Source organism: Papio anubis, chromosome 16 (assembly GCF_008728515.1).
Source record: "Papio anubis isolate 15944 chromosome 16, Panubis1.0, whole genome shotgun sequence".
In the NCBI taxonomy this organism is placed as follows: domain Eukaryota; kingdom Metazoa; phylum Chordata; class Mammalia; order Primates; family Cercopithecidae; genus Papio; species Papio anubis.
The window spans coordinates 38,422,541-38,449,323 of NC_044991.1; the positions used below are offsets into that span (position 1 = coordinate 38,422,541).

The 26,783-nt window shown below is 45.4% G+C and overlaps 1 protein-coding gene across 11 annotated transcripts in view; it reads right to left on the reverse strand.

The window, feature by feature from the left end:
* Positions 1-26,783, reverse strand: part of RIN2 (Ras and Rab interactor 2) — a 252,800-nt gene that overhangs the window by 12,994 nt on the left and 213,023 nt on the right. For all 11 annotated transcript variants that reach the window (XM_017945051.3, XM_017945049.3, XM_017945050.3 and 8 more), the window contains 3 exons: positions 25,599-25,671; positions 19,753-19,844; positions 14,616-15,749 (listed from right to left, as the gene is read on the reverse strand). In XM_017945051.3, coding sequence (XP_017800540.1) covers positions 14,616-15,749; positions 19,753-19,844; positions 25,599-25,671 — 1,299 coding nt within the window. The remainder of the gene's footprint in view (positions 1-14,615; positions 15,750-19,752; positions 19,845-25,598; positions 25,672-26,783) is intronic.

Genomic DNA, 26,783 nt, shown 5'->3' on the forward strand with positions numbered 1-26,783 from the left:
TTTCATGCCCTATCCCTATAAGTACAGGCAAATATGCTAGAAGACATTCTTTTGACCTAGTCCTTCAACTGGTCATCCAGTTAACAGGAGAGCAAAGATGTTATCTTAAAGGAAGGATTTTCTAATAATGAGGGTTCAACATCTCTTAGAATACTTTCTGAGGAGGGCCTGGCGTGGTGGCTCACATCCGTAATCCCAGCAATTTGGGAGGCTGAGGCAGGCAGATCATTTGAGGTCAGGAGTTGGAGACCAGCCTGATCGACATGGTGAAACCCCATCTCTACTAAAAATACAAAAAAATTAGCTGGGCGTGGTGGTGCATGCCTATAGTCCCAGCTACTGGGGAGGTTGAGGCAGGAGAATTGTTTGAACCCAAGAGGAGGAGGAGCCAAGATTGTGCCACTGCACTCCAACCTGGGCGACAGAGTGATACTCCATCTAAAAAAAAAAAAAAAGATATTTTCTGAGGAAGCAGATCCACCTAAATATAATATGTGATCTTGGATCAGATTCTGGACTAAAAAATTCTTCATTTGCTGTAAAGGACATTAGTAGGGCATTGAATACAGCCTGCAGACTAGGTTATAGTGCTAACAAGGCATCAGTGTTAATTTTCTAGGTCTGATAATTACACTGTAGTTATTAAACAGGAATAGCCTTGTTTTTAGGAAATATGCATTGAAGTATTTAGGGATAAAGGGATACAATGTCTGCAACTTGAATGGTTCAGAAAAAATGAGAGAGAGAGTGTGTGCATGTATTTGTGTGCACGTATGTGTACGTGCGTATATGTGTGCCTGTATGTGTGTGTGTGAACAGAGAGAAAGAAGAATGAGGCAGATGTGGCAAAGTGCTAACATTTGGGAATCTGAGTGAAGGGTAGATATTTCTTTATGCTATTTTTGCAACTTTCCTGGAAGTCTGAGATGATTTCAAAATTAAAAGTTAAAAATGTGTGAAATGTGTTTCTGTTCTGAGTTAGGAAACACCTTTGGGTGTGGGAGGCGTTATTCTTCCCTCCTTCTTTGAATGGTTGCCCAGTGGAGTAGCTTTCTTGGCTAATACCAAAATGACCAGTACCATAAATCCAGAGATGTGGGCTGAAGACTATTTATATAACAATAACTCCTCTGCTTTGTCAATAGCAGCTTTTTGATCTCACATGTTTGCACATTCTCATCTAAACCCCCTGGGTTCTACTGCAGCATCTACACATAAAATCATGACTCCTTAATTTGATTCCATTTGGGAAGCCAATGGATCCACTTACATATGAGATTAGAAATAGTTAAGTTAGGCCGGGCATGGCGAATCATGCCTGTAATCCCAGCACTTCGGGAGGCTGGGGTGGGCAGATCACTTGAGGCCAGGGGTTCAAGACCAGCCTGGCCAACATAGCGAAACCCCATCTCTACCAAAAATACAAAAAATTAGCTTGGTGTGGTGGTGCACGCCTGTAATCCCAACTACTCCGGAGGCTGAGGCATGAGAATCTCTTGAACGCTGGAGGCAAAGGTTACAGTGAGCCTAGATCCTACCATTGCACTCCAGCTTGAGTGACAGAACGAGACTCTGTCTCAGAAGAAAAAAGAGAAAGAAAAAGAAATAGTTGAGTTGTCTCTCTGGCCTTTGGAATTCCTGACACTGGATCAGATCATATTGAGTTCAAATGATTACCCATTATTAGAATGGCCAGGGACAAATAGAAATCTAACCCAGAGGTAGAAACAATGAAAACAATCCCTCAAGGTTAAAACTGAGGCCAAAAGTTAACGCTGACCCCACAATCATCAGATTCCCCTGCCCAAGTTGTTTTTTTTTTTTTTCTCCTCCTCCATCTTATCCAGGAGATCTCCTTGTTTAAATACAAAGGTTTATGTAACTATAGAAATCAAGGTTGATGCCAAGGAGGTTATAAAGTAGGAACAAAAGCAGAACAACTTATTCACATCTGGCATTAAAACAAATTACTTGGTTTACATTGGTTGCTCAATAAGCTCGTGCAACTTTATAGCATCTTTGACTTTACCTTATATCATCTTTATGATAAAAAATTAATAACAGCAATTAATATTTAGTGCTCAGATGGGCCAGGCTCCATCTAAGTGCTTTACTTCACTATCATCCAATCCTTGCAACAATTTTATTATTTTTGCACAGTACTAATATTATGTCCATTTAACAGATAGAGAAACTGAGGCTCAGAGATGACTAATGGCTTGATAGAAGCCACACAACCATTTTAAATAACCATTTATACAACTTTTCAAAGTAAATAATCTTTTAATTGTAAAGTTCAAGTCACTTTATAAATACTTGCCAGTTTATTCCTCTCATCCAAACATTCTGAAAGCTATATTCATGGTTGTAAGTGACCACTACTTGGTTAAAATAGGGTCACCATGGGAGGACAAAGGCCATGTCAATCATTAATTAGAAATGTACATGAATGTCCATAGTAATGTAATTTATAATAGCCCCAAGTTGGAAATAACCCAAAGGCCCATTTGGACAGAAATGAATACACTGGATATATTCATTCAATGGAACACTACAATGAAATTCAGACAATTGAATGTATTTATTCAATGAAAAAGCTCACATTACTGCTCCAGAACAACATGGATGAATCTCACGGACACGATGCTGTGTGAAAGAACCCAGACACAAGAGTATCTCCTACAGCATTTCATTTCTATGAATTTTCAAAAGCAGGCGAAACTAACCTGTGGGACAGAAGTCACCATGGCAGTCCCCCCCTTGGGGAGGATCTGGGCTGGGACAGGACACCAGGGATTGGAGATGTTCTGTATCTGGATCTGGGTTGTGTCTACATGGGTGTGCATGTGTGTAAAATTCTGTTGAGCCGAGCACTTAAGATTTACACACTTTATGGATGTAAGTTAAACCTCAATAAATGTATATGAATCAGAGAAACAGAAAACAACTGAAGACCTGGATGAGATTTTCACCTTGAACCCCAAGGGCAACTTTTATCATCAGAGTGAGCCCGGTGACCTCTGGGCCAGAGTGTTAGTACACATCACCCCCAAAAGGCTCCCAGCTGCACCTGGGGAACGATGACAGCAGAAAGGTCGTTACTAGCAAGTTGGACAGGCTCCCTTGTGCAACTCATCCTTGCTGCCAGGCAGGGGTGCTGACCTTCGAGAGGAATTCCACCCTTAGGTATAAAAGGGGCTGTGGAAATCTCTTAGGAGGGTTGAAACCTAGGACCAACTGCCAAGGGGGTAGCCCATTGTCTGAAAATAAAATGAAAAAGTAATTGCTAGTGGTAGATTTTAGTACATTTTTCTTTAAGATCATAATTTAAAAATAAGGAAACTGGTCCCTGCATGTTTTTTCAGAGGTTTACCCCATTCCTCCTCCCCACCCTCCCCAAATCCTTAATAAACATAAAGAGTAGGGGACAAGAGCCTAAATGAAAAGAGGGACCCAAGACCCAACTGGCTCTCTCCAGTAGAGAAAGTAAGGTTCTGCTCATAAAGCAAGAAGGAAAAAGGATTTGAGGAACCCAAGAACAGACGATCTTTCATGTCATGAACCACCTCAGACAAAAGAGGAAAAAGCAAATTGGTCACATTTCTCATAAATCACTACCTCCATTGTTTTCTGTGATCTCTGTTTGCATTAATCGTTAATTCCTGGAAAACAAAAAAAATCTTTTAAACTCTCAGAACAATGACACTATTCTAGCCACTTTACTTGCACTGGATCTTCAAATCCTCAAACAAACCCCATCCAGGGAGGAATACTATGTTTTCATTTCACAGATGAGGAAACCGAAACCCACGGACATCTTTGTCAAGCAGCTCTCAAGAGCGGGAGCCAGGACTTGAACCCACAAAGTGTTTCCTGAGTTCTTGGAGTAATGTCAACTGTATTCATCCACAAGCACGCATGCAAAACAAACACCTGAAACCGTTACAGATGAATAAGGTGAGTATATGCTTTTTTTTTTTTTTTTTTTTTTTTTTTTTTTGAGACAGAGTCTCGCTCTGTCGCCCAGGCTGGAGTGCAGTGGCGCGATCTCGGCTCACTGCAAGCTCCGCCTCCCGGGTTCACGCCATTCTCCTGCCTCAGCCTCCCGAGTAGCTGGGACTACAGGCGCCCACAACCGCGCCCGGCTAATTTTTTGTATTTTTAGTAGAGACGGGGTTTCACCGTGGTCTCGATCTCCTGACCTTGTGATCCACCCGCCTCGGCCTCCCAAAGTGCTGGGATTACAGGCGTGAGCCACCGCGCCCGGCCCGAGTATATGCTTTTGAAGCTCATTACTGTCTTTTTGTTGTTGCTGTTGTTGAGATGGTGGGGGTCTCACTATGTTGCCCAGGTTGGTCTTGAACTCCTGGTCTCAAGGGATCCTCCCACATCAGCCTCCCAAAGCACTGGGATTACAGGCATGAGACACCATTCCTAACCTCACTCATTTCTTTTCTATTTTTCTAATAACAACCAAACAGTAAAAAATCGTTCAAACCACAACATATTGAATTTTAGAAACGAAATGTTTCTAAATGACCGAAACTGGAAACAAGTTCTCTGAAAATATTTATCAAGATCATATCAACTGGCCCCAAAATAATTCATAAGAGGAAAGTGGTAGAGACCATAGCAATTGCTGGCTTTTCCTTGACTAAATGTCACTTACTGTAATAATTTATAGGAAGTATTCAATGTGTTGGCCTCTAGACAAGAAGTGATTCATTCATATTACTTCTCCAAGAATTGATTCACTCCTCCATTAAGGATGAGAGACAGAAACCTTGACCCTGTCCTTCATGCTGACCACCTATAGCATGGATTCCAGAGGCTGGAGACAGACAAAGAAACATCACAACACCAGCAATGCAGTGGCTTTGTTTGTGCACTTTCTGCATTTCCGCTGCTGGCCAGAAGGCAGTGAGACTCTGAGAGGCAAAGCTGAAGACTGGAGAAATTGCTTGTGTTAGAAAGAGCCCTGGGAGCCATGAGGAGGCCAAGTCCCTTCCCCTCTCACTGCCACTGTCTGAACGGCCATCAGAATCCTTGTCCACGGAAGGCAAGACAGAGCCAGCAGTCTGAACCTAACTGAGTTGCTGATTGTTAAAACAATACAAAGTAAAAATCACTATTCTCCAGGGAATCTAACCACACCCAGAGTCTAAGCCACGTAATATAATCACATGCTTCATAATGATGTGTTTTGGTCAAAGATGAACCATATATGCCAGGGTGGTCCCGTAAGATTCGTATTTATTTATTTATTTATTTATTTATTTATTTATTTATTTATGTTTTGAGACAGAGTCTTGCTCTGTCACCCAGGCTGGAGTGCAGTGGCACAATTTTGGCTCACTGCAACCTCTGTCTCCCAGGTTTAAGTGATTCTCCTGCCTCAGCCTCCTGAGTAGCTGGGATTACAGGTATGCACTACCACACCCGGCTGACTTTTGTATTTTTAGTAGAGATAGGGTTTCACCATGGTGGCCAGGCTGGTCTTGAACTCCTGACCTCAGGTGATCCACCTGCCTCAGCCTCCCGAAGTGCTGGGATTACAGGCATGAGCCACCGCGCCTGGCCCCATAAGATTCTGATACCGTATTTTTACCGTTCCTTTCCTGTGTTTAGACATATTTCGATATGGAGATACTTAGCATTGTGTCACAGTTGTCTACACTATTCAGTATAGTCACAAACTGTCCAGATTTCTAGCCTAGGAGCAGTAGACTGCACCATACAGTCTAGGTGTGTAGTAGACTATGCCACCTAGCTTTGTGTAAGTACTCTATGATGTTCCCACAACAACAATATTCTCTAACAGTGCACTTCTCAGATGTATCCCTATCATTAAACAACACATGATTGCATTAAAAATGTACAGGTGTGTGATGTCCCCCGCTCTGTGTCCAAGTGTTCTCACTGTTCAATTCCCACCTATGAGTGAGAACATGGGGGTTTGGTTTTCTGTCCTTGTGATAGTGTGCTCAGAACGATGGTTTCCAGCTTCATCAGGGCCTGCCGTTGGGTGGGGGGATGGGGAAGGGATAGCATTAGGAGAAATACCTAATGCAAATGACGAGTTAATGGGTGCAGCAAACCAACACGGCACATGTATACATATGTAAAAAACCTGCACGTTGTGCACATGTACCCTAGAACTTAAAGTACAATCATAATTTAAAAATTGTACAGGTTACAACCTAAAGTTACTTGACAAAGATATAACATGAGGTTAGGGTGGGAGGGAGGTGAGGGTTGAAAAATTACCTATTGGGTTACAATGTTCATTATTCAGGTGATGGGTATACCAGAAGCCCAGACTTCATCACTACACTACTTAGAATTCTGCACGTGTACCTCCTAAATACATAAACATATTTAAAATTTAAAAATCCATGAGTTTAGATCATATGACCTCTTAACTTATTCTAGTTCTAGCGTTCTGATTTTTTTTTAAAAAGGTAAAGTAGTAGAATAGAAGCTAATGTTTGATAACAAGATATGGGCCTTTTCTTGTAGGGAAGTCAAATTGTGGACATGTAAACGTTTATAATTGCTAACATTTATTGGGCATTTATTTCAGCACTTTCTAGTCTAATATTATATGTATTACCTCATTAACCCTCACTTCAGCCCTACGATGCTGGAATTACTGTCATTCTGTCATTCATTTTACAGATGGCCATGAGGCTTGGAAGTCAGGTGACTTTCCCAGGTGTTGGAGAAGAAATGCAACCCAGGTTACTTCTAGTCTGACAAGTCAGGAGACGGCACATAGACCTCCCTTGGTACAAAAAGGGCAAAACGGCTTGATGCTTTCTTTTTTTATGTGCTAGCATATTCTCCTTTGGCTGTATTATTGGATTAAGGATCAGAACTAACACTGAGTGAAAGCTCAGTATGTCTGTTAAGTACTTTACAGGTATTTAAACAGTTCTTTGACTAAAATGGGTGCATAATCCCTATTTGTCTTAGTTTGGGTTCTCTCAGAAGCCAATCCTGAGACAAGGATTTGAGTGTGAGTGGTTAAATTTGGGAAGTGATCCCAGGAAGCACTGACTGGGGAGAGAAGGCAGCCAATATAGTTTGCTTTATTAAGCCAGTTATCACCACTGGCAGGTGGATCTCAGCCCTGCTGGGGAACTCCAAGAGGCGGCGTTGAACATGCCTTAGAGTTGCTCCCCCTGGAGGAGAGAGAGGCAGCGGGGTTACGGATACACATGCTCCCTTCAGACCCTGGTTGAGGCTTCTCCTGGAGGTGGATGGGCATCAATTTCCCAGGCTTTCTAGCCCACCCTGGGCCACAGCTCTCGTGAAAGCCTCATGCAAAATGTCACAGGTGCGGGAAGCTGGACGTCAGACTGGTAAGCAAGTGTCAGTGGGCAGAGCACAATGGCGTCTACAACACCATGTTACATGTGAAGCAACTGAGGCACAGAGATATTAAGAAATATGACCAAGCACCCACAAGTCAGCCACAGCAGAGTCAGGGCTTCAGACCTGCCTGAACCCTTCCTCTGAGCCACCACTAGCCCCTGACTCTCAGTCAAGAAACTTCTCTATCTTACGTGAGCAGAGCTGGTGGCTGAGGAGGGTGGAAGGCAGGATCTTGAAAATATGACACTGGGGCCGCCATGACAGCATTTTGCTAATCTTCTATTACAAACTACACAAAAAAACGGCAGGCCACCTGGGGTTGCAGACGCACTCAGGTCAGATGCAGAGTTTGAATGGGTAGCTTTCTGGTTTCTAACCATCAAAGAAGATGACCTTTCCCAGCCTCAGCTTCCTCATCTGTAAAATGGGGCCATTCACAGTTTCCCAGGGTGGTTGCTGGGAGGACTGGGAGGCGTCTCCCCCAGGAGCACTTGTATGCATCTGATGCCTCGTAAGCACGCTGCTTTCTTTGTTGTCTCTGCACATAGAGTCTTTGTATGTCTCTGACATAGAGTCAATTCGTCTTCTCTCTTTGAGGGGAAGCCCTCTGAAAACCACGCCTGGGTTTCTGCAGTCCCTAGTGTCTGCTGAAGCCCCCAGCACGAGGCCCTCATGCAGCACACACTCCAAAAGTGTGACGTTTAACAGAAAATTCTTCCTTTGGGAGAAGACAAGGAATTATGTCTTTACCCTGCAGAATACAGGTGTGTAACTCTAGTGATGAAATCACCGCCCAGGTGTGGGGCAGGCAGGTGTGGGGCACCCCGTCACTCTGCAGGGATGTCCTGTAACCTGGATTGGTTTTAAGTATTGTTGGCCATGCACACTTCGACTCATAAATAATACATAATAAAGGACACTGTATGATTTTAAGGAAGATCCCATTAGCCCAGCAAGGAAAGGGGCCGAAATAAGGATAACAAGCACTGGGGCTTTGATCCACTTCAGTTTCCGCTCATTTTGGTGGGCTTCAGGAAAAGCCAGTCTACAAAAGTATGGGCTACTTCTGTGTGATATTTGATGGAGGGACTCCATCGGACTGATTTCAGTGTGTTTTAGTAAAAGGATAGGAAAAATGAAAGCAGGGAAGAAGAGACCAGTCTCCCTTATGGAAGAATTCCAAATAATTTATGTAGATCCTCCCACCTCTGGGAGGTGGAGCTTAATTCCACTCCATCTCTTGAGTGTGGGCAGTGCTAAGTGACTTGCTTCCAAAGAACAGAGTATGGAAAGAGGGGAATCTTTAACCTTACAGGGCAGAAACCTGGCATACCCTGCCTTGGCCAGGGGATCGGGAGAACAATGTCAGTGATGAGTCATGCAGACAGCAGGACCCTCTGGTGTGATGTGCCTTCACCTCTGAGGTCACCTTTCCGCCACATTAAACCAACTGGAAGGCAGCGATAATTCCCCGCCACCAGAAGTATAGACAAGGCCTGCCAAGGGTCCACGTCAGTCATGCTTGCATCTTGGCTTGACCTTGCTACGCTTTTGGTTTCTTCATCTATAGAAGTGAGGGCAATAAATGGAGCCTCCCAAGGCATTCGGAGGATTAAAGGGGATTCTACACATCAAAGTGCTTTGTAAACCATAAAGGGCCGCCCACGAGGAGCGATTACCAGTGCTCTCACTTGGCTCTTTTAAAAACAGGGATGCATTTAATTCGCACGCTTTGACTCCACAGAGGCGGCGGCTATGACTTCCCCTAGGCCTGGACAATAACTGAGAAGCTCCAGAGTGGATACTGTGTCTGCGAGAAGAGAGTGGGGGCTGTGTCTACACCACTTGTGCCCTGTTGCGAGACTGAGCTAGTGAGACAAGGCTGTGGGTAGGACCTGAGCACCAGGGAGGGCTGCATCTATGCAGTGCTGGCCTCACAGAGGCGTCCAGTGGGAACCCTCCTTTTGGCTGGAGTGGAGGGGTGGGAAAACATAGGTGTGCCCTAAAGAGCCTGATGCTGCCACAAACTTCATGCAGCATTTTAGGTGTCCTTTGGGTGACATTCCTCAATTCCTACACGAATTCCTCTTTTACCCGCTGAGGTTTCCTGCCTGGGAGGTAGAAAGACTCTACGAGTATGGTCAGAAGATACTCTGGAGCAGACATCTTCGTGTGACTTCTTTTGTGATGCCATCCCCCACCCACCTTGTGAGCAAAGTCTTTCTGAATTACTGAGCTAACAGCCCCCTTGTGCAGGCTGTCATGGAGTCAGGGGCTCCGGGGCAGACAGTCACAACTCCAGGGGTATCAACCTTGTTTTGGTTGATGTAAGATAATTGACCCCATTTTGTGCCCTAAAGTAAAAATTATTCAACAAAGGATGTCCCACGGGAGAAAAACAGGTGCTTTCTATCGTGGTTTTCTATTTAAATTAATTTTTGGAAATAATACAGGTATCCTTTTGCATACCACAATCTTTCTTCTTTTTCTCTGCCTCTTGTTAACTCTACAAGGACATTTGTTCCCTCAGGCGATAGGGTCACGTGTACTAGATCAGAAGTCAGAAGATTCAAGGTTTTAATCTCTGTTTGGCACTAACATGTCTCCTTGGCTACACCTCTCAGAAGAGCTTTTTTGTTTGTTTGCTTGTTTGTTTGAGACGGAGTTTCACTCTTGTTGCCCAGGCTGGAGTGCAATGGCGTGATCTCGGCTTATTGCAACCTCCACCTCCCGGGTTCAAGTGATTCTCCTGCCTCAGCCTCCCGAGTAGCTGGGATTACAGGCATCCACCACCATGCCCAGCTAATTTTTTTGTATTTTTAGTAGAGACTGGCTTTCACCATGTTGGCCAGGCTGGTCTCAAACTCCTGACCTCAGGTGATCCACCTACCTCGGCCTCCCTAAGTGCTGGGATTACAGGCGTGAGCCACTGCGCCTGGCCCCAGAATAGCTCTTTATCTTAAAAAATAACCCAGGGCCGGGCGCGGTGGCTCAAGCCTGTAATCCCAGCACTTTGGGAGGCTGAGGCGGGTGGATCACGAGGTCAGGAGATCGAGACCATCCTGGCTAACATGGTGAAACCCCGTCTCTACTAAAAATACAAAAAACTAGCCGGGCGTGGTGGCGGGCGCCTGTAGTCCCAGCTACTCGGAGGCTGAGGCGGGAGAATGGCGTGAACCCGGGAGGTGGAGCTTGCAGTGAGCCGAGATCGCGCCACTGCACTCCAGCCTGGGCGACATAACCCAGATAACTCAGGGGCTTGAACCAAACTGTGACCTGAGAAGTTAAAAACAAAACAAGTCACACTAGATATTGAAGCTAGAGCCAGCTTAAATACTCACTTGAAAACAAAAACAAAAACAAAAAACAGATCTGAACCAGAGTAGTTGCGATTGTTTAACTCCCCGGGAATCATTTCAATTCTGTTTTCTATGTGTGCTATACTCTCTGGTGTCTTTTCCGTATCATTTCTCTATTAACAAACAAAAAACACTCAGATACGTAAATCGAAGTGATCTTTGAAATATGTGGAAATTGATTTTAAGGATACTTTTTCTTCAAATCGTTAAATTGCTCTTTGGAGAAACCATACATTTTGGTTTGTACCACTTAAATAAACACAGTACTGTCTTGTTTTCCACTACTGACTTTTAGGAATATGAACAGTTGACTCTTTTGTATCACTGCTGATAGTCTGTGGAGAGTATCTGAATGAAATAGAAACTTTAAGATTACTAACATTTTTGGAGTTGGATGAATTTTGTTTTTCTTGACACAAGCCTTGAAAACAGAGGGATTTCCCAAGACTGACATCAAGTCAGAAATAAACTTCATTTTACCAAAATGAGAACACTAACCACACCATTGCAACAAGTTCTGCAAAATGAAGATTTCTCTACCCGAAACTTTGGATGGATTTCCCCCATGGGTTGAAAAAGACTAAAGCAAGAGTGGTGGGATGTGAACAGCCACCAGTGAGGAGCGTATGTTGGAGCAGGAAGTGATTTCACCCCATCTAGATCCTATAGCATGACTCATCAGCAATGAGCGCAGTACACTGTCCATGAAGTGGTTGATCCCAAGGCTTTAAGTAGGGCCCCCAAACTGCACTCTTCTTATTAAAGCATTTGTTTGTTCTTCCACGTACCACGTACTCTGGAGGGGTAAGAGTAGGTGATGGCTCTCTGGGTGGGAAGCCCAGTATGTGGCCTGGAATGAATAGAGAGCTGGCGCACACGGGAACAAGCCCGTGTCTCACCCGCGTTGGCTTCATTCTCCAACCAGGAGAGCCAAGCTGGTGCCAGGCAATGAACATGTATTCAGGAAACTCTGCATAGCTAGGCTTTTGGTTGGAAATGCTCCAAAGGGTAGTCTACATAGAATGCAAATTCTCCAAGAGAGGACATAATCATTTACAGGGGCAATTTTTCAGTTTTGAGATCGATTCACTGTTTGTCATTTGCACTTGTCCAGAAAGTGCTAGAAGGGATAGTGACACCAGCACATGGGCAAAAGGTAAGTGAGTGAGAACTATTTGTTTTTCTCATTAGCTTTTCTCTATGCAACGGAATAACCACCCTCTGAAGAAGACAGATGAGTATTATCTCCCCATACTAAAGGGATACACGTGCATGCATTCATAGGTTCATTTTCACCTAAAAATGACTGCTCTAACATACATGGATTAAACCAGTGTAATATCTCCTCCTACCTTCTTGACTTCAGGATGTTGCATAAATCTAGGCTTTAAATTAGAATTCTGTCTTCTAGTTCAGAGCTATCTTCTTCAGAAGCTATAGGAAATGAGGATAGAAATAGTTTTTTTTTTTTTTTTTTTTAAAGCAGACATAGACAAGTTTTTAAGCCCACCTAGACAAGTGGGCTATCTAAGTCCATGTTCAGGTCAGAGGCCTCATCTAGTAAAGTGCACCTCTATGGGGACTGGTTTTCTAATAATTAGGGTCACCTCTTTTCTTCCACCTGGACTTGGGATGCGTTTCTCAGGTTGACCCCTGCTCCCACTCACCTTCTTTATTTCAAAAGTCCAACATTTTCATTATACTTTCAAAACAGAATGATGCTTTGAAAGTATAGTGAAAGCTTGAACTGGTGGAGAAACAGGAGGAACTGACTGCTTTTAGTGCAAAAGTTTAAAAACACCAAACCAAACAAACCCACGGAAAAAGCACGGCAATGCTTGTGGAGGCCATACCCGTACCTCAACAGAGAGCTTTATTCTGAGCTGCCTCAACACAGGGTTGGCCTTGCGGTTACAATTCCCCTGAACTACTGATGAGAAAGTAGAAGCACAAGCAGCAGCAGCAGAACAGTGAGCTCGGCAAACGTGGGCTTCTGATCCGACGGAAGTTCAAACACTGCACCTGCTAGTTTACTAGAGAGTGTGGCTGTCGGACAAATGGCATGGCCTGGCACGGCCCTCCTTGCCTTCCTCCGATCCTTAAGGGATGCCGATGACTGTTCACAGGGGTGAGGTGAGGATCCACTGGAATAGATTAGACAGGCTACCGGGCTCGTACTCGAAGCTCCATAAATCATTTTAAATTAAAAGCTGCATCCTTCTAGAGTAGTGAAGTATATAATTTTCAGCATGTTTTTGGAGAAAATGAGTGAGTCCTTGAGTTCTAACGGCAAGTACCATATCCAAATTTAACTACAAAAGGAGCTGGCTGTAGAGCTTCCCGGGACTAACTTGGGTTGGTGCTTGCAGCATCAGCAGGGAGGGAAGGCCAGGCACTGTGGGCTGGTTGGCGCCGATGGCCACATAGCTCAGCCCTGACATCAGCGCCTGCCTGGCTGCACCCCCTCCGACCCCAGCCCCTAAGAGGAAGCTTCCCCTGCAGGTTGGGTTTCTGTTAATACTGAGTCTGATGTGGTCTCCCTTGAGAGCGGGTCTCTGGTGGGATGGGGAAAGAGGCAGCCTGCATGGATATTCTGCCGTCTCCTTGACGTCTTTTTCAATTAGAAGGCACCTCACAAGGGCACATTCCTTTAGCCACTCACTCCAGCAACACCCCAGCTTTAACCACGCCCTGATCAACCAGGCCTGGCCTCAGTCAAACCACAAGAAAACAAACAAGGCTTTGATTCCTTTGTGAGAAAATCAAAGAGCTGCTGAAAATCACTTAAAGGAGAAAAAAGAGAGGGGGGAGAGGGAGAGAGAGAGAGAGAGAGAGAGAGAGAAAGAGTCCTCTATCACACACTGTTTACTACTTTCAACAAATGGAACCAATCAGAAAGAAAAAATTGGGGTTTAGCTTCTGAACCGCCTGGAAATGTTTGGTAGCTCCAAATGCGCCTGCTGCCTAGTGAATAAAGTCTCTGAAATTAACCTTCAAGAGTCAACCTTCTAAAATTAAAAACAACAAACAAACAAAAAACGCTTCAACATTCTCACCCTGGAAAAAAAGACTGCTTGCCAAATTCAAATCTGCCTTGGCCGAAGTAACTATTAGCAACTCATCCTTTAAATGAGATTATAAAGAAAGTATTTCCCCTTGACGTTGGAGAAAACACCTTTCATGTGACCTCCAAACTATGTTACTTATTTTAAAGGTACACAAAACAAACCTGTCTTTTTCAGTTTTTGCTTACTCTCAAGCTGTGCTGCTTACAGAAAGTCTATGGGATGAGGAGCCAGCAGGATGGTTCCCTTGAGGGAGAACAGGGGTCCCAGGCTCGCTAGATGCTGGTCAGGTTCTGCTTATCCAGGGGTTGGTAGTTGTCCCACAGATAAGCTCGCGGTGGAAACTCATTCCAATGCATACCTGAGTTTTGTGCTCTCTGAACATATGCTACATACAGCTCAATAAAAAGTTTCCTTTGCAACCAGGGCAGAACAAAATACCCACTGCCTCTCAGAAGATAACAAAAATACCTTTGTATGTATGCATAGCCTGCAGAGAAGCACACTTCCAGAAACGCCCAGCCCGTGCAACACACACACGTTACCACAGCAGGCGGCAGCTGGACCCACAGAGGGCCAAACTCCATCCCTGAATAGAATCACTCTGCAGTCCCAATCTGCCACTCCAAAAACATTTTTGAGCCTGGCAGTTAGCACCTCCTTTGAGAAACTGATTCTTCCATTCAAACCGGGAGAGAAGGTGGAGTTGGGTATTGTTCTGATGGAGTAAACTTCATCAAAAATAACAAACACAGGTGGCACTGCCCGGACAGAGTTACAATAGATTTTATATTTTAAAAAAGCGGATACTTACCTATTTGGTCTTCAGGGATCAGCGACTCGATGGGGGGGTCCAGCTCCGAGCTCTGAGACAAATAGTTCTTGACCTGGGTCATGAACTGCCGGATAGTCTGCAGCATGTCGGTGCTGGACACGTGGCACTCCTTGTTCTCCTGCAGGAAGCTCACGTAGTCCTGCACTAGGCACCCGAAGTAGGTGCATTTGTCCCGCGACAGCTCGGCGATCCTGCGGACCATCCGCTTCTCCGGGGTCATGAAGGAGCTGAACACCCCGCTCACCTTCTGCAGCTGGGACTTGACGAGCTTGGGCAGCACGAAGGAGCTGCTCCTTTTCTTTTTGGACTTGATGGGGGGCGCCATGGTCTCCTGGTCACTCTCCCCCTCGTAGTCCTCCAGGCTGCTGTTGGTGTCCGCCTCGTAGCCAAACAGAGGCATGCTCCGGTCGAACTCCAGCGAGTCGGAGGAGGAAGTAGAAATGCTCATGTCGCTCAGCCGCTGCCGGCCTCCATGGCACGGGGGCCGTGATTCAGAGCTGGGCGGCGGGGCCCTTGTGCAATCCCCCGGGGCGGCCTCAGGCGGGGCCCCACCTGGGCTGCCAGCTGTGCCCAGCTCCAGCTCCGGGCCCGCGGCCGGCCGGCCGCCGCTCAAGGTCTTTGCGCCGCCCTCTGCTTCCAGAAAAGAAGCCTGCTTCTTCAGCCGGGGTGGAGGGATGGGAGTTGGTTTCGTTCCAGGCAGAGCTACGTTCCCATGTTTGTTATGGTTGACTGTTTCTGGCATGCTCGTCTGGGTTTCAGTCCTGGCCAGCCGAGGGCTTGTGTGGAGACTATTAATAGCGGGTGGCGGGGGCCTGGGTGGGGGGGACCGAGTCCGCTCCGTGCCATTCGCGTTGGGAGTCCTTGTGCTCGGCCGTTTCAGGCCTCCACTGAGGTCCTGGCTGTGCACTTTCAAGAAAAGGGGATTAATAAAGCACAGGGCCCCGTTGGTCTGGCTGCACTCCAGCTCTGAAGGCGTCCTGGTTTTGATAGAATGCACTCCATTTATAAGGCAGAGCTGACGCAGGGAGGCAGGACAGACACCGTCGGAGGACAGAGGCCTATGGGGAGGTGGAGGGTTCGGGGGTTTGCTGTCAGCTGGGGAGCTCCAGAAATCTGAAAGTCATTATCAGTGAACACAAGAATGTAAATACGGTACTCTCAGACCATTCCTTCACAAATTAAAAAAAGCACACTGCATGACAACTCGAGTCTTGCGGGGTGGGGTGGGGGGGTGCGTTGTACTCGGGTTTACTGCATTCCTTTACTGGAAAGGGCAGAAAGCCTGCCAGGCCCAGCTGTGGGCTCACAGGAAAGCTCCAGGGGCCTGTCACTTCAAAGCCCTGGAGAAATGGCTTGGCCAACATAGGATTCCAGCCCTGCCTTTTCACAGGTAAGTTGGAAGAAAAAAAGGAACTGAAATTGTTCCAATATAAGCTCAAAAAAAGTCACTGGGGCTTCCTGACTTGCTTTACAAAAACTGAACCGACTTACAAAGCAACACCACCCTTTCCCAACAACTTCTCCTGGGATGCCCTCCGTGGCGCAGCTGCCAGTCAAGGAATCGGGCCTTGAAGTTCCCCTTTGATGGGCAGGACCAGCAGCTGGGCCTGGGGGATGTTACACAATCTGCCTAGGGTTTTACACATTCAGCATTAAAACCACCAAAGGAGGAAAACTACATTCATGGGTTCCATCAGCAGAAAAACCACAGCAAGCTTAATGTGCAGTGCAGGCCCAACCATTTACCTTTGTGGTTTGGAGCCCTTCCTTCCCAAATCCTATATAACCTCCTCACCATGCTCATAAATATGCAATGCCCTGCAAAGTAGTGCAGCTTGCTTATTGATCCGTACTACTTGTGTCTCCTCTTGCAGATGAGTCTCAGTGTTCCATGTAAGTTGAGGGAGGTAGTGCTGTGATCAGTGGTGCCTGTTATAATTTCCATTTGGGATAGGTTATTCTTTTTTTTTCCCCTTGAGACGGAGTCTGGTTCTGTCGCCCAGGCAGACGGAGTCTGGCTCTGTTGCCCGTGCAGTGGCACGATCTTGGCTCACTGCCACCACCACCTCCCAGGTTCAAGTGATTCTCCTTCCTCAGCCTCCCAAGTAGCTAGGACTGCAGGCGCATATCAACCATGCCTGGCTAACTTTTGTATTTTTCGGAGAAACGGGGTTTCATCATGTTGACTGGGCTGGTCTTGAACTCCTGACCTCAGGTGATCCACCTGCCTCGGCCTCCCAAAGTGCTGGGATTACAGGCGTGAGCCACTGCGCCTGGTCTGGAATAGGTATTCTCTATCTCTAGCTATGCTTTGCAGTGTATTTCTTTCCCATGGGCCCAGAATGGCTGGGCATGGGAAGACTGAGGTGAAGCCCTTTGGGAGCCCTGGCCCTGCCTTGTCTGTGAGGTAACAGCTGTGTCACATGCCTTATGTAATCTGTCCTGCATCCCTCCTTCTCTCTCCCTACTCCTGCACTGTCCAAGAAAGCCAACAGCCACAGGTGACTATTGAGTACTTGCAGTCGGCTAGTGCAACTGAGGAAGTCAGTATCAAATCTCATTCAATGTCATTCAATTTAAATTTTAGAACTGGAAAACGTTTAAGTATCTTTGGAACTTGGTTATGAGAATCTACTTTTTAAACTGTGAATTTAATGAAATCTAAATACAAGCCATGTATTTCTGACAAACATTCAGGGCCTGAGTTGAGGTGTGCTGTAAGTATAAAATACACATTGTGGGAGGCCAAGGCAGGCGGATCACGAGGTCAGGAGATCGAGACTATCCTGGCTAACACGGTGAAACCCCGTCTCTACTAAAAATACAAAAAAATTAGCCAGGCGTGGTGGTGGGCACCTGTAGTCCCAGCTACTCGGGAGGCTGAGGCAGGAGAATGGCGTGAACCCGGAAGGCAGAGCTTGCAGTGAGCCGAGATCGCACCACTGCACTCCAGCCTGGGCGGCAGAGCGAGACTCCATCTCAAATAAATAAAAAAAATAAAATAAAATAAAATAAATTAAAATAAAATAAAATACACATTGGGTTTTGAATACCTGGTATGACAAAAAGAATGTAAAACATTTCATACCTTAAATTTTTTTTATATTGGCTACATGTAGAAATTATGTTTTGGATATATTAAATACAACAAAATAAATTATTAAAATCAACTTAACCTGTGTGGCTACTGGAAAATTTCAGATTACACACAGATTAACCTTATGTTTCTATTAGCCAGGACAGCAGGTCTTGGAGAAACTACTTCCATCTCCTTTGAGTCCTCCTTAGACTTATACTGTCACCGCTGTAAAACTTTCATAAGGCGTTGTACATTTAGTTCATGTGTGTATGTATCTCCATATAAACTACAAATCTCACTGGCAGTGGGTAGAGTCACAGGGAGTAAGAGGGGATCTTATTAATCTTTGAGTCCTTGGTCTGGGGCACAGTGTCTGCCACAAAGCAGACCCTCGAGAAATATTAGTTTGATGAACAGTATTTTTACTGAGGCACAGAATTTTAAAATATGCTATCTCTACACAAAATGGATAATATGCACACTGAGAATCACAAGTCGAATATATATGAATTAGCCCTTAGTCGCTTCTGGTTAGTAGCCACTGAAGCAAACTCTTTTCCCCTCTCTTTGGCATAGCACAAGCGTTGTCCTTGATACTCCGGTCCTTCAGACTCAGCACTATGCACACAGGACCATCAAACTGGAGCTATGTGGACAGAGGTTAGGAGAGAGAACTGAGACTCGGTGCACATCTTCAAGAGGCCTGGAATCTAGTTGACAATATTGACTTAACTTCAGCAAGTATTTTAATCTCTCTCCAAAGGTATGCAGAACTTAGCTGCAAAAGAAGGTGCTGACTTTAAAATAGGGACATTTCTATGGCCTGAGAGTTTTACCAGGGTTCTCTTTCCAAATCCCATTACCCAGTCTTGCCATCTGACAGGCCTGAAACACAGAAGGCAATCCTTCTACAGATACAGTCTAAGTTTCATGGCTGAGCACGGTGGTGCATGCCTGTAATCCCAGCACTTTGGGAGACCAAAGCAGGTGGATGACCAAAAGTCAGGATTTCGAGACCTTCCTGGCCAACATGGTGAAACGCCATCTCTACCAAAAATACAAAAATTAGCTGGGCGTGGTGGCAAGCGCCTGTAACCCCAGCTACTCGGGAGGCTAAGGTGAGAGGATCACTTGGACCTGGGAAGCAGAGTCTGCCGTAAGCTGAGATCTCAACACTGTACTCCAGCCTGGGTGACAGAGCAAGACTCCCTCTCAAAAAAAAAAAAAAAAAAAAAAAAAGCAGTTTCAGCAGAAGGGAATTCAAAGCCATGCCTAGGCTCCTCTCTGAAGCTTCCCTGGAAATGATACTCGCTTCAAAACAAGTTCTTTAAGAGAAAAATATGCTAGAGGAGGAATACATACATCTTTTATTTGCTAGGTCAAGTATCATAGTGAATGAAGTCCTAAAATCTTAAGAGAATTTCCTCTTTTGATCTAGGAGGAACATTTTTTGCAAAAGCTAAACCCACATAGATTCCCCCAGGGCAATGGAGAAAAGAAGTTAAAGTGAGTGAGTTGTATGTCTTGATCCATTGTCAACTATTGTCCGGTAGAACTGTGGCGACTTAGGGGACATCGGTAAAGGGGCAGGACGGGGAAGCAAGTACCCAGCTGCCAGAGGAGGGATCCACGACAGGTTAGGACATGGCCCGGAGCAGCAGGACGAGAACTGAATGACAAGAGAGGAAGTGGGACAGATGTTACTCTAGATTCTGTGCTGTCAAATTCCTCAAAGCACATAAGTGCCATCAATGCCCATGTGCCCCTCAAAAAAAAAAAAATCCTGCATGCGAGATGCACTACACTGGATTTCCCTTTCTGTCAAGTGCTGCCTCTCCCCAGCAAGATTCCTCAGAAAAGGAAGACATCAACACGTTACAGATGCTCACATGAGGACGTCAACATTTTGGGTAGCCCAAACTCATTGATGGAGAAGTTGGAGAGACTGACGGAGCAATGTAGCCTCACTGAGCCCACCATTGACTCTGCTCTGTGGATTCATTTTTAGATAGACCTAGGCAGGGGGCACACACTTACTTAGTCCCATCTGGGCCAGTTCTTCAAGCTGAGCCTCCGACTTGGCTGTTGAAATGGCATAAGGCAACTTCAAGGTAAACGGCAGAACATCCCTGATTGTTCAGAAAAAGAGAGAATGTTTGTAATTACATGTCTGGTTTCTATCTGGTGTTTATTTTCATCATAGAGACATTTTAGCTGAAACTGTTTCAAATGTCCTAAGTGGACACCATACCATATCAACCAGACGTTATCTTTCCTGGTGGTAATACTTAACACTTACAATTCCTGTCTTATTATCACACTCAGGACAGGCTGAGAGAAAAGCCAGCATAGTTTCAGTATCAAAGTAGGGACCCAATTGTCCTGCTGAGTAGCTAAAAGGTATGTAGAGTTTACATCAGAATTGCTGACTCTGTTGGCAGATCTGGCACGCATATAAAACACTATGTACCAATTCACTGCATGCCCATGTGAATGTTGGCCCGAAACTGCCTGGGCAGGAATGTGGAATCCTAAACTGAGATGAATTAGCCCATTGCCTTGCACACTGCAGGCTCTCAATGAATATCTGTTGCCTTTACTTATGAAACCTTCCCATTAGAGCCCACACATTGGCCTTGATGTGCTGGAGACAAAACTTTCTCCTGTGTTTGGAGGCAGAGCTTCTCCAATGTACAGATGGATACCCAGCGTCTTCTTATACTGCATCCTCTGATTCCAGAGGTCTGGGAGGAACTGGAGATTTGGCATTTCTGCCAAGCTCTTAGAGGAGGCTGATGCTGCTGGACCCTAGACCGGACTTTGAATGGGAAAGCAAGTCTAAGGTCCCTCATGCCAATAACCCCAGCACCCAAGCAGCATGGTGCCATGTGCAGATGAACAAACACACATGGCAGAGGGAGCAACAGATCCAACAGGAGAGAGCCCAGTCAGCATCAGGAGCCTGCCACAGCCATGGGCCATGACTTGCTTGCTTGAAAAGGGCAAAGGCAGACTTAAACATTTGCTCATGTTCATACACAAAGGTTAGGACCATGCTCTAAGCACTGATGAATTCCCCACAGGGCAAAGCACAACACTGTCCTGACACAGACGGCAGAAAGTGCTTTTGAATGAATGAATGAATGAATGAATGAATGTTCAATAACTATGGTGACTTAATCAAAAGGGAGGGTTTGTTGTTTTTTTTTTTCCAGTGGTGACAGTAGTCTTACAAAGAAATAATTATTCATTCATTTATTCCACAGATGTTTATGATCATCTGCGATGTGCCAGACATTGCATCAGGGGCTGGAAACAAAACAGACGGAAATTCCTACCTGCATGGAGCTCCACGTCAGGGGATACCGATAGATAATAAACAAATACACAATTTACAGAATCTACGAGAAGGAGATGCATGACATGGATAAAAGTGAAGCAGGAAAGGAGAATAAAGAGTGTTTGAGTGTGAAGGTGACCAGACAAGGCTTCATGAGCAGGCAGCATTTGACTGAAGATCTAATGGTGGCCAGGGGTTAAATCATGAGGGGAAGGAACTTCCAGGCAGCATGAGCAGCAGGTGCAAAGGCCCTGGGGTGGGGAGGGTCTGGCATGGATGAAGAACATCAAGGAGGCCACTGTGGCTGGAAGGTGCTACTAAGGAACAAAACTTGGAGTCCTGCCTGGATTTTGTCATCATGAGACATGCTGAGAATTTCCACTGGCAAGAATAATGATACCAAACAACCTATTGTTTACAGTAAAATTAGGCAACATTCTTGGATAAACCAGATTAAATCTGGATGACTGGAGAATTTTGGAGCCATGGAAGCTGTTAACAATGAATGACAAATTAGTAAGTCAATGAAAAGAAAAAAAAAAAAAAAAAAACAAGAATGTTTTGACACGGTACTATTCTGCTAAGGTAAAGCCAGGAGGCTGCTCTTTCTTGGGGGTCAGGCCCAGATCACCTCTTCCTTCCACGAGACCTTTCATTTGTCCTCAAATGTTGTGAGCACCACCTTTGCTTGGCCACTTGTGTCTGCTTGAGATGAAGCAGGCAGCACTGCAGGGGATGGCTGTGTCTGTAATAGCTGCTGCGTGACCTGGCAGGGCGGCAACCCTGATGATAATCTCAAATGAAGATTAATGGGAACCAGAACCTTGTAACACCAAACTAGCCTGTAAATATATGTTTGTATAGCCGGACCAACTTAATTAAAATCTACTTTCCTCAGACAATTTGGGGGGAAAACTGCATACAACAAAACCAACCTATGTTTATGTTAAGCTTTTACCTTGCTCAATGCAGTACCTGGAGCTTAAATATCATGTGACTGGTTTGGATTTTTCTTAATGATATATGACAGGAAGCCACACCTGTCCTTGGTTAATGGATGCTTTCAGGCTTTGATCTACTAGAAAATTAGATGTTGTATATGCATCCTCTCCCACTGTGCCAACCAGGGTGCATCCCAGCATCTTCACACACACATGCACACACACAAGCACGCACGTGCACACACACACACTCACACAGGGATGCCTTTTCACTTATATCCTATTAAAGAAAGGGGCTTCAATTCTAAAGCTTGCATAACAGACAAACAAAAGCCATCATCTTCGATATAAATGCTTCACCCAAGACTTAAAACATGTACAGTCTAGATTTATTTTGTTTAACTTTGCTCTATACATAGATTTCTAAAGGGGAGGGGACAAAGATCATCGGGCAACTACTATTAAATTACAGCAGGCACTGTAACTCGTGTGGGGCCTGCAACAGCCCTGGGAGGAAGCCGTGATTTCCCCATTCTGTGGATCAGGAGCAGATGATGACGCAGACAGGTGAGGTCCCTAGCACACCCTCGCAGAGCTAATGGAGGCGAAGTGAGGGTCGAAACCCAGATGTGTTGGGCCCTAAGGTCTGTGCAGCTGAATAGTATGGTGGGAAAATACGGGCTTTGGCATTAAGGCAGGCCTGAGTTCAACTCCCACAACTGTCACTTACTGATTGAATGATTGTGGGCACATGCTTCACTTTTTCTGCCTCCGTGTTTTCATCATCCTAATTTACAGGGTTGCCATGAGGATTAGAAATATGTATGTATGGTGCTTAGCACAGATATAGAAGACCCCTAAAATTATTATTTCTTCTATCCCTCTATTCTGGTCTGAGGACAAGCAGCATCAGCCTCATCCCCTGGGAGTTTGCTGGAAATGCAAAATCTCAGGTGCCACCCCAGACCCACTGAACCGGATTCTGCATTTTAATAAGACTCCAAATGACTCTAGTACTCTCGTTACTACACTGATAACACCAAATCAACAGAGTGCTGCCAGGCATTGGGGGCGAAGATGTGCAGTCACTATCTGTATGCTCAACAACACTTTTCAGTGAGCCTTCCCACTATGGCAAATCCTATGTTTATTGATTCGTGAATTCTCCTGTGCAATGCATATTTGCATATGCGTGCTGTGTGAAACACCAGAACCAATAATCCAATCATTTTCTTTACTTGAATATATTTATATAATAACAACCAACTAAAAAATGTCACAAATATTCTTGTAAGACTGGGTAAATCAACTACCAATTGCCAAGAACATAGATGAGTAGCATAGAAAGAGAAACAAAAACATCCAATATCTTTGCATTTTGGAACAAACGGAGAAATTGACCTTGGCCTTCCTAGCTGCAAAACATCAATGTTGGAGTTTTCCTCTAAGTACCTTATATATTGGTATCAAGCTTTATAGTTTATAAGGTTTCCATATACTTTATCTCCTTGGATCTTTAAACAGTCCTGGACAGCAGGCCCTCCAGTCTACCATGAACACTGATGGTATCTTTTCTACGCCATTGCCAAATATTGCTTTGTAGGTGTAATGATTTTTCCCAACAACTCCACAATTACCAAAAAGCAAACTGTGAAAAGTAAGTATCAGCCAACTTCACCTCTGGCCAACATGTTAGCATTGATACTTACTCCTCCAAACTGGTTGACTTTAGGCCAGACCAGGTGTGCTTCCCTGGGGATGAGTGTGTGTGTGTGTGTCGGGGGCTGTGCTTCTGCACCAGCCTCCTCTCTTTGGGCAGCACATTTCCTTACACAGGCTCAAGTGATCCTGCCCAAATCATGGCAGGCAGGTTGCATCCTCTTGTGAGGTGCTCCCAGGTACTGGTCCCATTCTCAGTGAAGCCCTCACTTTCCTCCTGCTCGTAAGCAGCACTGAATTCCTCCTCTGGAAGTGCCTCCCCTTCCTGAGGCCATTTATTATGTGGCTTCAGCTGACCTGGAGACTTCAGGGGTAAAGAGCTTAGTGGCTCCCGGCTGGGCACGGTGGCTCATGCCTGTAAGCACTTTGGGAGGCCGAGGCGGGCGGATTGCCTGTCAGGAGTTCGAGACCAGCCTGGCCAACATGGTGAATCCCTGTCTCTACTAAAAATACAAAAATTAGCTGGGCATGGTGGTGCATGCCTGTAATCCCAGCTACTCAGGAGACTGAAGCAGGAGAATCGCTTGAACCCAGGAGGTGGAGGTTGCAGTGAACCAAGATCACACCATTGCACCCCAGCCTGGGCAACAAAAGCAAAACTCCAGCTCAAAAAAAAAAAAAAAAAAGAGCGTAGTGCCTCCTGCCCTCTGGCAGAGTCTAGTCAACAGGCACTTAGACTTTGAGAAACAACCTAATCCTTAAATTAAAATAAACTGAGCCAAACTCAAATAAACTCCCCAGTCTAGATGTGTGATTGCTGTGAGAAGTGATGTCTGAAAACATCCTAGTAACACATTTTCCTGTCTCTGCCATATCAGCAGCCATGGACAGACAGAGAAGGTCAAATTGAGTCCAGCCCCATAAGAGGAGGCAATGCCAATCCCTGCAAATAACAAGAATTTTGATTCTTAATTACCGAAAAAACACTTGATGTGAAAAAACTGTTATTGCTAGAAAGAAAAAAAATGGAGAGAGAAAAAAAAAAAGCAAGCTTTCACACTCTGTTTACTCTGGTTAATATTCTGATTTTGGGCCAGGTGCGGTGGCTCACACCTATAATCCCAGCACTTTGGGAGGCCAAAGCGGGTGAATCACCTGAGTTTAGGAGTTCAAGACCAGCCTGGCCAACATGGTGAAACCCCGTCTCTACTAAAAATACAAAAAATTAGTCAGGCATAGTGGCAGGCGCCTGTAATCTCAGCTACTCAGGAGGCTGAGTCGGGAGAATTGCTTGATCCCGGGAGGCAGAGGTTGTAGTGAGCTGAGATTGTGCCACTGTACTCCAGCCTCCTGGGTGACAGAGTGAGACTTCGTCTTAAAGGAAAAAAAAAAAAAAGAAAAAGGAAAAAAGAATCTGATTTTGGAGTTAATGTTGTGTAGAACAAAATAGCTGCTTTGGTTATGAAAAGGACGTGAGCACCCAGTTGGCCTGAAGGACAAGACTGACGGGCCGGTTTAAGGAACCCACATTTGTAGAATGAACTCCATCCCTTGCAGAGTTTTCAGAGGCATTATCATGAACCTTTCAATGTCACAGGTTGGCATGCTCAGTCCCTTTCTCTGTGTGTGTGTGTGTGTGCATGTGTGCACGTATGTGCATGTGTGCATGTTTCCTGCTTGATGGGTCTGGCTGAAAGGAGCCTTGGGAGCAGCTTGAAGAAATAATCATATGAAGGAGAATTTATGTTTGGAGGGGTTGGGGTAGTTGTTTTGACCTGAAGCCTGGCATGGTGTGAACTTGGTGAACATTTTACTTAAGTAACCAGTCTTACTCTACCAACATCAAATAGGTGGCCAGCCTCCTAGATCCTTTAAGAAACCTCAGGCTAATTACCCACACACCAAACAGGGCGTTGAAACCATATGAGAGGAAAAGGCCTTACCTGCTGATGCAGTAGAAAGCAATGAGCCGGAATAAATCTGCAAAACTGATTCCTGAGCCTTCCAGGGAAAAGGCTGGAAAAGAGATTTCAGAAAGCAGCTGATTCTCCCTGAGCACGTTCTGGGACAGGAAGAGCCCCCTAACACCACGTGTGTGGGACCATCTGAGTACTCTCAAACAAACTACCGTGTGGCTTATCAGAACCAGCTGTGCAGAGGAGGCATGTCAGCCAGCAGCCACCGGTAAACAGTCGATGATCTGGAAGTTCATCGCTTGACTCATTCCGAGCACATGCTCCAGTGCTTGGTAAACAGACCAGGACAGACTCAAGTTGCACAACTGTCTTTTTTTTTTTTTTTAGCTTCAGAACACAAAGGGCAGGGGACAAGGGGCCAGTCTGTCTGGATTGTATCAGCACAGGACAGGGCTTGGGGAACACCAAGACACCTACTCCCCTTGATCCCTTGACCCTCCTAGGACACACACTTCCCTGGTCACTCCTTTTTGTCATAACAGGGCACCTGTGATAAAAGCACACGGGAGAAGGAATGTAGAGCTGGGAGGATACAACGAGGTTCCCCAAAATCAGCTTTTGGTTAAATTCAACATGAAAGATTCCAAAACTGGCCGGGCATAGTGGCTCATGCCTATAATCCCAGCACTTTGGGAGGCCGGGGAGGGAGGATCTCTTGAGCCCAGGAGTTTGAGACCAGCCTGGGCATTATAGTGAGACAACATCTCTCTTTTTTCTCTCTCTCTCTCTCTCACTTTTTTTTTAAAACAAAAATTCTAAAACCCATTTACTTGGAGTGTTGTTCCCCCCCTCCACCCCTGCGCCAGTGTACACATTTTCTAACACAGAAGACATATTCTGGGCTGGCTGCAGTGGCTTGTGCCTGTAATCCCAGCACTTTGTGAGGCCAAGGTGGGTGGATCACCTGAGGTCAGGAGTTCGAGACCAGCCTGGCCAACATGGCAAAAACCCATCTCTACTAAAAATACAAAAATTAGCTGGATGTGGTGGCACACGCCTGTAATCCCAGCTATTCGGGAGGCTGAGACAGGAGAATCACTTGAACCTGGGAGGAGGCTGCAGTGAGCGAACATCGAGCCACCGCACTCTAGCCTGGGTGACAGAGCAAGACTCTGTCTCAAAAAAAAAAAAAAAGAAGACACACAGTGGCAA